General features: G+C 38.7%; 1 protein-coding gene across 2 annotated transcripts in view; it reads left to right on the forward strand.

Annotated features, from left to right (window-relative positions):
- KCNT2 (potassium sodium-activated channel subfamily T member 2) overlaps positions 1-12473 on the forward strand; it is a 194412-nt gene that overhangs the window by 80446 nt on the left and 101493 nt on the right. For both annotated transcript variants that reach the window (XM_024576037.4, XM_024576038.4), the window contains exon 8: positions 2902-2996. In XM_024576037.4, coding sequence (XP_024431805.1) covers positions 2902-2996 — 95 coding nt within the window. The remainder of the gene's footprint in view (positions 1-2901; positions 2997-12473) is intronic.

The following is a 12473-nucleotide window of genomic DNA, read 5'->3' on the forward strand; positions in this document are numbered from 1 at the left end:
AGCCTTTTATTTCTTACTTCCAGTGTTCAGGTTAACCAGAGAGAGAAAACGAGTTGACGTCTTTGCCTCGTTACTTTTTCATTTTGCTTTCCCCATCAAATATAAATTCATACTGCTGGAATTTATCGAGTTACACTTAAATATCTAAATGCTTGATTTTTAAACTTCTTTTAAATGAATATAGTATCTTAGTAAATAGTCAGCATCATTTAAATGTTTATAAAAATGAAAGAATTTTGGTAAAATGCCATCAGATAATTAAAGTGGCATGTTGTAGAGACGTCTAAGCCAATGACCCAATGCCACCAGTCTGCCTGTACCATAACAGAGTGAAAACTTGCCCAATACCCATATGGCCACGTCGCTGTCCTTTTCGGGCCTTGGTAAAGCAGAGTGATTTAGATTCTCTAAATGTGACCACACCACAGCCAACTGCTGTTTGGACTGGTCCTGGGAGTGAGTCATCTTCTGGGGACAGGCAACCTTTGCAGACAACCTGTTCAAGTGTAATTGGGCCCCTGGTTTTAAGGGTTCAGGAAGTCATGGCGTCACACTGTTCCTAACTGCGCTGGGCTCACGTTTTGTAAAAATCTGTGGGGCTTTATAAGGCCCTGTATAGGAGGTGGAGGACCCTCATTCAAAGTCATCTTTTTAGATTTGGCTGGGTTGTGAGTGGGATATTCAGAAGCCTAAAAAAATCAAAGTCTGAGATGCCGAATTCAGAGTGTGCCTGAGGCTGACCCTGTTTGGGGGGACTGCTTTATACCTCCGACCAGAGTATGTTGACAGTAGGGCTCAGCACCTGCTTAGCAGTGAGCTGTAAGGCGTGTGACATGCGCTATCTGGTCTTTTCTTCTATAAATGTTAACATAAATTCACTATGTGCTAATCACTCTGATAGGACAACTAAGTGACTTAGTTTCTTTATCTTCAAAGGAGAATAAAAGTACCCACTCTACAGGCTTGTTGTGAGCCTTAAATAAAATTATAGATACACAAATCAATACGAATGTGTGTACGTATAGACATAAACATGGTAAGGGCTCCATATTATTAATGTTACTACAAGGAAATGACATTTGTTTTCTGGAGGTAGACTTGTTTTTCTTTTAAGTGATTTTTAAGCAGAAATTATGACACAGGTTTTGGCCAGGAGTGGTATTTGGATAACATTTGAGAATTCAAAAGTGGATGGATATTTCTAAACATCCTTGTTAATTGACCTCTGGAGTCTCATGAAAATGCCTGGCCAGACCGTGGGCGAATGTGGTCCATGGGGTGGTTTGCAGAAATACTGAACCGTCTTAACTGTTCAAAAAGAAAAAAAAAACATCTCACTAAATAGGCATTGCCTAAATTGTTGATGAAAGAAATGTACCGGAAAAAAAATAAACCTCTGTGCTAAACTGTGTTATTTGCTGTTGGAAAAAATAACCTAACCAAGAGAAATGGTCGGTCCTGGAGAATAACAGGAAGGCTTTGCAATATTAACTTAGGATCCACTTTCCATTGCAGTATTTCTAGATTTTGCTTCTCATGCTCTCACCGGTTGCTCAGTTTCATTTGTCTTTCTGCTCATTAACACCTCTGTTAAAAGAAAGTAAGGGTTGAGAGGTGAAATTCTATTCAACTTAGCTTTTTATTAATGTAACAGTTCTGGTTAAATGTGTGGTGGAGGAGAGAAAATGCTAGCTCTTTGGGATTTTATATTGGTGAAGTTATCTACTGTTACATTGATTTTAAGACCTTTACCAGTTTATTATTGAAAAATTTGAGATAAACTGAAAACTAGAAAGTAAAAAATTATGCAAATCTACAAATCTACCACACTGAATACTAGTAATAATGTATATCTTATATTTTCTATTAACACATAGACATATCATACATTAATTATATTGTATGTTTAATTTTATAATTTGAATTTTTATCATTTACTAGTACGTAGTAGACAAGTTCCTATGTCATTAAATATTCCTCTTCAAACCAATTTTAATGGATGTATCTAAATCTATTATATAGTTTTGATCAATTTATTTAACTATTTTTGTATTGCATATTTTTGTTATTTTGATGGTAAGGAGCATTTATTATTTCACATAATAAGTGTAATTTTGTAATAAAGATAAACAAATCACTATTGATTTCCATTTTTGATTATTTTCATGTAGTTAATTTTTTTAATATGTTATTGAGTAAATACTTAATAAGTGAATGAATGAACTACAAAGGACGGACTTATGAATTGTGACCTGAATTCCCAAATTTCCATCAAGAACTGATAATAAATTACATGAGCAGTACTAAAAGTGAGTGCTCATTGTTTTGCATCTTTAACAACGCCGGGTGTTATTATTTTTAATGTCTTTCAATTGCAAAGATAAAAACATATACTTGAATTCACAATTCCTTTAATATTAATGAAATTAAACTTAAAAATATTTGCTCAATGGCTGTTCAACTTTTTAAATGATGAATTGTCTGGAGCAATTTATGTTACTTTTCCTGATTCAGGGAACAAGATTTGATAGTAGTTTCACTGAACTTTTACTTTCTCCCTAATTGACTATATTATTTTCTGATCTTTTAAAATCGAGATTGGCTATGAAAGATTATACTTGTAGAGGATTCTTGGGGAGTCAGTCTCTGCACATGTTTGTAAAGTGAATAAATAAAATTTGGTGCTCTGGTGGTCCTCCTATCCTATTGCCCTTGTAACGTGAATGTTTTGGTAAGATATATTTTGACCCAGGCAAAAATGAAAATATGCTACCTTATAGTTAGAGTATGTGTACTGAGTGTGCGCAAGACGGTTGAAATATAATATATAGTAACACATATAAGGAACTCGTGAATATTTATTTCTCAAAATTTGAAATATGTTTTTCTCTTTTATTTTAGAATGACCTACATAGAGCCATTCAGCGTACAGGGTCGGCAATGTTTAATCAAGTTTTGATTTTAATATCTACATTGCTATGCCTTATCTTCACCTGGTAAGACTGCACGAATCAGCATTTTTATTATGCTTTATTAACTATCATTTAAAAAAACTTTTAGAAGCCATTTGAATTATAGTAGTATAAAAATCAATAAATATACAATCAATGTTCACTGTGGAATGGGAGGGGTCACCTACAGAGATAGAAGTGAAATCCTTCGGTCTTGCAGAAAAAGCAAGGACGCACATCTGTCATGTCGTATTGATAGTTACAGCATCTCTGGCATTTTCCCAAATGCTGTGAACAACCAAGGCAAAGTTTGCCCTGCGTGCCACAGATGTCCAACACGATTTTTCCTTCAAACCGCTGACGTGGAGGTGCCTTGTTTTGCTAGTCGTTGAGGCGGAAACGCCATGAGAAAGCTGTCACTGCCCGTCACGGGGTGTGCCTGTGCCTTCTCTGGGTGACAGGTTCGTGTGCAAGCAGGCAGAAAGCAAGGGCAGATCTCGAGGTGCTTTGCTACAGAAAACAGTTGTTTCTTCTTTTGGAAGGTCCTGCTTTGACAATTAAAATGTAAACCGATGTGAAATGGGTCACTACCCATATGGATTCGTGCAGATCCGTAACTAGAGAAAATAATGTGACTGTCCAGAAATGAGGTAAAATAATGTTCTGTTTGGTAGGAGTCTTACACATGGTGGGTAGTTGTGTTCTGCCCTGGATCTGACCTACTGAGAAAGAAAAAAAGCTAATTAGGAAGTTCTGAAAGAAGAGTGTACTCAGACACTCTCACACCTGAACTAGATAGGAGTAGAGCTATAGATACATGTATTTAAATACATTTATGTGTCATTTACAACCGGATATGGTCTGAGAAATTCGTCATTGGGTGATTTCAGTAATAATGAGTTCTGCTACGATGTTAACTTGGCTGTGACATACATCACTGGGCGACAGGAATTTTTCAGGCCATTATGATTGGACCACCAACATATCCTTGGTTCGCACTTGACCAAATGTGCTTATCTGGCATGTGATTGTCTCAATTTGGAAATACAGGTATGACAGCCTGTTTGCATCAGTATGCGGCTAATATGTCTATTAAAATGGGCTTAAAATATATTTCATGGCATACTTTTGCATTTAAAAACTAAACATTTTAGGATATTTTATGTCTTTAAACAAAGTATCCCTCTGAAATTGTCATAATGCCATCTTATTAAACTTTTTTCACTTTTCAAAAATTGTTTTTTATTGCTCACCTAGTAAATATCTAACTTCATAAATGTGAAATACTAACAGTAATGACTTCCCTTCTAATGTCACTAAAAATTCTTAATTTTAAGGGAAGGAGATTATTTGAATAATTTAGGAGATTTTTTCCATTTTACTTAAAATTAAAAATTTTATATATGTGTACACAGGCCAATATTTCCATTGCTGGAAAATTACAAAAATAAAACAAATGATTTCTAAACAATGTGGAAAATCTGCTAAAGTAGAAAATACCATTATTTTTTTCTACCTGACCTATAAATGAAGGCTATCTCAGATATAAGTGTGTATATTTTGTATGCATTTATATATGTATATGTGTACATCTCATAGAATGTAAAATATATACATACATATATGTAAATATATACACATATACAAGTATATCTATATATACAGATACGTCTTACATTGTGGTGATTACAGCCATAATCAACTGTTATATCATAGAGCAAGATTATCGATACTTTTGAAAATCAGGACTTTTAGTATGTACATTGTTATTTAAGCCCCAAAAGGTTCAGGAACTAATATTTGAAGCAGTGGCAGCATTGTTCACAAGTCTCACCATCTTAAAATTACCTGCTTTGGAAAGCCGGGAGTTAGTTTTGAAATGTATCTTCGCTCCATCATTGTTAACATTACAAAGAACCGTCATTAAGCATCTGTCTGCCAGAGACACATGCCCAGTGCCAAGCCGAAATACTAATGAGGCTGCCGCCCTGCTCTTTGTAGGGAATGTGCTCAGAATCGGTTTTCCTGCCATTGTAATGGAATTGGATGGACCTTCCCCACGTCTGCTTGTAGCCCTCTCGGTCACCCGCACCCACTTCCCAGGCAGCTGTGACTTGGGATTCTGCCTGCGTCTCTGTAACTAACAAGTAAACAGGCACATGCGGGAAGGCAGTGCATGACTTTAGCTTAATTATTAACGCATTCTGAGCAATAATAAGGACTCTAATTATAATGCGTTGGGTGTTCTCAGGCATTTGTTGGGTTATTTTGAACCAACTTTGCTTCAAACTTTAGTTTTTTATTTGAGCATGTACAGTTACATATTTTTATATTATTTCACAGAGTTATAACGTAAAGAGCTCTGTTAGGTCAATGGATAGTTCGTGTTTTAGTCAAATGTGAAACATTTAATTTACTTTCTCAGTCTTACTTCAGGAGAAAAGACATTTATTCATTTATGTTTTTGAAAATGTGACTTAGTTAAATGTTATTAACATACTTAATTCAAAAGCATCTGGGGTTTTTGTTGCATCTTTGATTAACAGTTACTTGACTGCCAGAGGCATAGGTTCTTCTAGTTACTGATTCAGCTCGAAGGCAGTAGCTGCGTGGGAACTGGCCAGTGCAGAGGTGGGTGGTATGGTTCGGAGAAAGTATGAGAACATGGTCTAAAGGTGTTCCCACCATCATATTTGATTCTTAGTTTTGACTGGTCACCTTTGCTTGGCTCATATTACAAGTGAATGGCAGGGAGTCCATGTGTCTGAGTATCTGGCCACTGCCTACCGGCTCCAGGTTACACTGGATGGAACAGAACCTGTTTGTCCCAACTCAGTTGTGCACAAGTGAGTGGCCAGGTTTGGGGCGTCTAATTGGCCAAGTGAGGCAAGTTTCATCTGGGAGACAAGAGAATGTGGTCATTTAACCTATATAAATAATAATGAGGAAATTATCATTAATATAAAAATCTAGGTAACTTGGTTTGAGGTTAAAATTTTGTTTCCAACAAGCTACTTTTGAAATACGACATCAAGTGTGTTTTATTTTCAAACATGCAAGTCCTGAGAACGATGGCTGACGTTTCCGGTGGTCACTATGGTTGGGCACCTTTCAGAGCATGTAACACGCATTAACTAACTGAATTTCCCACAGTCTATAAAGTAAATCTCGTCATCATCCTCATTCTACAGATGATGAAATGGAGGCACAAAATAGTAAAGGAGTTTACAAAAAGGAGTGGTTAAGTAGGCCTGCCTTAAATGTTTATCTACCTGCTCTGGGCCATGGTAAAACTCCAGAAAGAAATAAAGACTTTGCTTCCGGGGGGATGAGAATCAGTCTGATAACTGTGGTCTCCTCTGAGCTAAAACCTTGTTCACAAATTCCCAGGGAAAATTGATTTAGGACCTAAAACTTGATAAAATGTAAAGCATCAGTGAGTTAAGAGGGTCCTGTATAGTTATTTTCAGAAATACAAGAACTTAGAAAGTAGGCTACCTACATATTTTAGCGAAGTACTACAGAAGTAAGAATAAAAGGAAAAAATGAAGGTTATATATGTCGTGGGATATATGGTAGAACACATTGGCACTGACCTTGGGAAGCCGTTTCCACACTGCATTTTACCAGACGTACAGCTGAAGGCTTAGCCAGGCAGACGGGGGGACATTATTATATTTTATGGTGCAGACAACTAGCCAAGGGAAGTTCCCAGTGAAAAATGAAGGGGAAGGAGTGAGAAAAAGCCCAAGTCCTCAGAGCACACCCACCAGGAACCAATGACTTGGAATGGTTCCTACAGGAAAAGTTCTGAGGGCAAGTCTCTCTCACATTAGTTTCGGACCAGTCAGGTTGGCTGTGCGTGGGTGAAACCCGCTAATCTGAAAACCGCGTGCATAGAGAATACACCACGTAGGAGGTCTCACGCACAAAATTATGACAAAACCTAGCCAATTAAGAAATGAAATTCAAGAGAAGGAGAGAAGACTTGGTAAAAGCGTTGAGGTGAGAGATAAATCAGCTTTACTGCAGCATCAGGCATGAACCCTCAGGTCCCAGAGACTCCAAAATGTCCTCATGGTGAAAACGGCAGCTAACGCGTATTTCAAGTTTACCTTCTTTCCCAGGCAATTTTCTCCCCCCCCTCTATTAAATTGTTTAATTTTGCACAACATTCTACGGTAGATATTATCATGTTCATTTTACAGACAAGAAACTGAAGTGCAGAAAGGCTAGACCAAAGGTAACCTTAGCTTATTTTATCTGAGGCTCACAAGGAGGAGAAAGGAGAGCTCGGATGCGGGCCCAGGCATACTGGCTCAACAGTTCCCGTGCTTACCCATTCTGATGTTATTCACATTATGTCCTACAAGTCATTAACCTGGGTATGTAAGATTCATAATCAAGCAAAAGAATCAAATAGAATTATAATTTTCTCATCTCTATTACAGTCGATTTTTAAATTACTGTTTCAAGTAGCATTATAATTTAAGAAAAGATATTAAGAGGGCAAATTTTAAAGAATTTTTGTTTTTTTCTTCTCTTTCTTCCTTTGAATTTTTTCATCCCTAAATTTTCACTTTGCTTCGGCCGTGATCTAAATCCTGATTCTCTACAGAAAAGTCTGCTCCCCACCCGTTATTCTGAAATAAAGAAAATGCATGTCCGTGCGTCGTGGTGTAGGATGAGGGGTGGGCACTCTTCGTGAATTACTCAACTGCAGTGTAAGTGGACGCCATTCAGATGAGAAGCTGAGACAGGACTCGCTAACCCTCGTTTTGCATAAACACAAGGACAATGACCAGGGGAATAAGGACTGACTTCCAACAATAGAAATACAAGATTGATTATTATTTTGAAAACTCAGTTTCTCCCTAGACAGTGTGAAATCCGAACATCTCCAATTATCTTACATTCCATGGGATTATTAGGCTTTAGGCAGACGCTCTACAGGAAATGAAAATGATGATTTGGAACAATTTAATTGGTATTCATTCAGTACCAAAGTGCCAGGCGTGGGCTGATTCAAATGCTAAGGTCTGAACTACAAGCATGAAGTCAAAGTGCTGGTTGCCTTCGGCACAGAATGCCATTGCTAATTAAATTTTCCAGTAACTGTGCACAGCAATGGGATTCCCAGGGAGCACGCGGATATTTAAGGTTATTTATTTCTGCCGTGTGACTTTTTCTCTGAAAACATTTTGTTGTACAAATTGACATTTACCAGGTGCTGAAAAAGTTGACAGTCTCAATATTTCCTTTCAATTCAAATTAATGTTTTCCTTAGAAACCTTGCCAAAGCTTGTATAACTAAATATATTTTTAAAAGAGGCAAATATTCTAAAAAGCACAGGGTAAGTGATTAGTCATTAAGGTGCCTTTGATTATATATATAGGGTCTATTTAAGAAGCAACTCAGTTAAGACTTTTCGGTCATTTTAAAGGGGGTACAAGAGAGGCTGTGTTTTAAAGGCCTCAAACCCAACCTTCTTCATAAAACCTTTTGAAAATAAGCCATATTTCTCTAAGAAAAAAGTTAAGCTAACATGGATAAGCTAGCACTATATAAACGATTCTTTGAATAGGTGAATGTGGACTTATCTAGTATAATCTTCGGGGCCTACGTGACTACTGTGGTTTTGAGTATTGCTTCTTTTACGAAGCCGTCACATGTTAAAAGAAGTATATATGGGTCCTCATACGGTCGGGTTGAGCTGGTTGCAGGTTGGGGCTGAGATAAGGCACCAGCCTCACACTGCACCTGTTCAACCCCTGGGAGCTTTGTCCCCAACCAGGGCATGTGCCTTGAAGTACCTGGGGCCCGTCTTCCAATTCTGCCCGCTGCTAGTAGCCCAGGCCCTGGCTGCTGTGAACAGGGCTCTTTGCGGCCTCATCTCACCTGGCTGCTCGCTCACCTGTGCCCTCAACCTCCTCTGTGTTGGGGCAGTCTGTACATGGACTTGTGTGACCTGCTGCATCTTCTCTTGTAGTGATGCTTGAGAAATCTTTACTAAAGAGAGAGAGCTCTATGTCAATGAAAATGACTCTCCATTCTGGTTCAACGTTTCATTTATCATGTGTACTTCACTCGGGCTGATCTTAACTCAGGTGCCTTTTTTTTTTGTCACTTGTTATGAACTTCAGTTTCCATCTTAATGCTGGATGTTGTCACACTTTAGTGACCACAGAACCGCTTTATTCAGGAAATGGTAAGGTGTGCTTGCTCTTTAGCATGAGGGTAAAAATCATAAACTGGAATACAATCCCGGTTGATAGTGCCCTTTCCCATTCATTAAGTCCCTGATTATACCTCATATCATCTACTGTACACTGGAAATTTGTTAAGGGCGTAGATCCCGGGTTGTGGTCTCACTGCCACAAATTTTTTTTAAAAAAGAGAAATGACATGGTTTTGATGATGACTTGGACACCATGTGTGAGACAAAGACAAATGCAAGGATGGCTTTGAAATTTGCACTTTGGGAAAGTGACTGGACGATGGTGCCTCACACGTGGAAGAGGGGACCTGGGAAGAAACACCCAAAGGAAGGGAAACAGAGCCCACCAGAGCCCAGACGCCACTTAGAAACAGTGAGCTGTTGGACGGCCACCTGTTGATCGGAGCCCGGAGTTCAGGAGAGGGGTTGGCCCAGGCAGGTAAATTGGGTGACACCAGCGCACTGATGGCCATCGAGGCAGGAACAAGAAGACAGCAAGGGAAGGAACACAGTGGAACTTCTGAGTAAACACTGAGCAAAAGCCTGACCTTGATAGGTGAGTAAGACGCACTGTATACGATAAAGCGCACCGTGTCTACGGAGACAAGAACTTCATTCACCTGTGCCCCAAGACGGTGGCAGTTAACAGACAAAGTGAAAAGTAGGGGCTGTGCAATGAGAACCTGATAACCAGGTAATGGGGGCAGAAGATTCTAATAGAGAATCACATTACTGAAATGAACCAGAGCATAAATGTTATTTTCCACTTCTCCAAACATAGCTCCTTCTGTGCCATCCAATCCAGATGGCCGTCTATTTTAGAGCATAGTCAACGTCAGGGCTTCTATCGCACATGTTAATGATAAAAAAAGCATTTTTTTTTACCATCAAGCGACCGAATCTGGGTAGAATTCATACATCCTTTAGAAATTCCAAAAACTCCATTTCTTCTCCTTAAAAATTCCTCATTTTTTCATCCTGTCTTTTCCTTCCTGTTAATTCATCTTGTGTTACTTAACTCCCTACATTTCACAGACTCTTATGCACGTCAACTGACGTTTTGGGACCATTATATTCAAGATTATGTGTCGTCGTTCTCCCGGTTTCCTCTTAGTAAATTCTTTAAAATTATTTCATTGCCTTATAACTTACTCTCTTTCTTGTCCATACTTGTTGCTAAAGTATTTCAAAGTATTTTGATGCGGAGTGTTGAGGGACTCATTTTAACATTGTCTACTTTCTCTCCATTCATTGCCTGAGCTGATGTTCTCTCTCACCCCAGGGCTATATTAACCTTCACTGACATTTTGCTACGTAAATATTGTGTATAAATCTTTCTGATTATCCTTAATAATCCAGGTTCATTTGGCCATTTAATACTCTCTTTAGAGCTTCTGTTCATCTATTACCTTATATTTATTCCGGACCTTTGTTATATCTTTAAGTGTAAGTTGAACATATTTATTTTTTAGGTTCCCAGTTTGCTAGCACATTGATTTTAAGATGTTCTAAATATCTCACTTGAATTCTGCGTGCACTTGCTCCCCCCAGCCTGCCCACGGTGAGGGGTGACAGGCCAAGTTCAGCCCCCTGCACATAATGGTCTCATATGTGCAGTTACAGCACTCAGTCCACTTCCCTTTCAGCGAAATATTTCCCCAACGCTTTCACGTTTCTCCCCAGGAGTTTGTGCTTTGTGTGTTGGCCTTTCTCTAAATCTTTCCTATTTTATAATTATAAATTCAAACAGAACCCAGTGCTGAGAAATGACAAAGATCAAGAAAATTTACATAAAAGCATTTGGTAAATTATAAAGTGCTGTTCAGATATAAAGTCATATTTTTATTGCCACAATCTAGGGGGCAGGTCTCTCCTTAAGCGGAAAAGAAAGTTGTTCCCCTTAGAGATTTTATTTCTTACAGAAGCACGTGCATATGCACAGCAATTTGAGGGACTTTTGCTAAAAACACAAAGGCTCTGAATTTGAAGGATGCTTGGAGGACTCTCCTGCTCCCCTGTAGTAGCTCTGCTTTCTGCCTTGCCACAGGTACTTACAACGTGTGTCCAAAGTTGTTGGAGGTTTACATTTCAGGTGGTTAAAGGCAAGTTGCAGTAAAGGGTTGATGTCCCTGAGGCATTTCCTCTTTACAGCCTAACTGGAAGGCACCCTAGGCCAATGTGTCACTTGGAAAAGACAACGGCTTGAGGCATTCTCTCTAGTTAATTGGTCACGTAGTTCACCAGACCGTGAATGTGGTTTGCCTTCGGTGCAGAGAAAGATTTAGAACACAGTGCTGGGTAAGCCAAGTGCTCTGAGGGAGCTGGTGTTCTTCCTGGCTGATTTCCATCTTCAATGAAAACATGGCTCCTTTCAAACTGTTCTCAGAGAAGGCTAACCTTATTAGATTTCTACGAAGTTGGGGAGAAGTGATGAAAACCTTTGTTTTATGCTGGGTGTTTCTTCTCAGGAGGAGAAGGACCCTTGGTCAAGGTTTTGACTCTTTCTTCCCTAAGCTTCTGCCTCTGTGGAGGGTGGGGTTGGGCTAGACCTGTTCTCATTGTTGTGCCCCGGAACCACCCCAGCAGTGCCCACAAAAGGACGTCACTTGAGGACATTTGTGAGGGCTGATGGTTAGAATAATGTCTGTTCAGTGGGAATTTTGAGCTGAATGGATCTTATTATGAGCAAAAAAGTAAAGGAAATAGCACATTTATTGTACAGGCTGGATTCTGAAAGTGCTCTCTTTGCTTAATTATTTTTCTCTTGCACCAAAAAATTCAGAATCAAAAAATTCTTGAATGGTAGTATCTTAATTGCAATATTAATTCTTAGTTTAATCACTTTGAGTATAAATAACCTGACATAGTAAAGCTCCTACAAATTTTTAAAAAATTGAAGCCACAGACGCAAAGTGTGCCTTATGTAAACGTCAGCACAAACCACGTCCTCCAGCAAATTCCTGTGGTTCAGAGTGTGGCACTGACCCTCCTGAAACTGCTCTTTGAACAAACAGCATTGATCAGGAAAACAGCTGTACTTTCCAGTGAAAAAGAAGAATAACTATTTAGCCAGAGAGCATTCCGCGTATGTACCGATCTCCTTAACCGTAGTTTACAAGCAGTTAAATCCACCACCATGGGAAGGTTAGATGAATGTTCCAAATACAATAACCAGATACTGCTCAAGAGTATTCTTACTCACACATAATTATTCTTGTATAGTATAGACTCATGTGTACATGTTATACTCTGTAAAATAGAGATAAGTTCACTTAGCCATCTCTTAGGAAAACGCTGTCAATTG

Source organism: Desmodus rotundus, chromosome 10, assembly GCF_022682495.2.
Source record: "Desmodus rotundus isolate HL8 chromosome 10, HLdesRot8A.1, whole genome shotgun sequence".
Taxonomy (NCBI): Eukaryota; Metazoa; Chordata; class Mammalia; order Chiroptera; family Phyllostomidae; genus Desmodus; species Desmodus rotundus.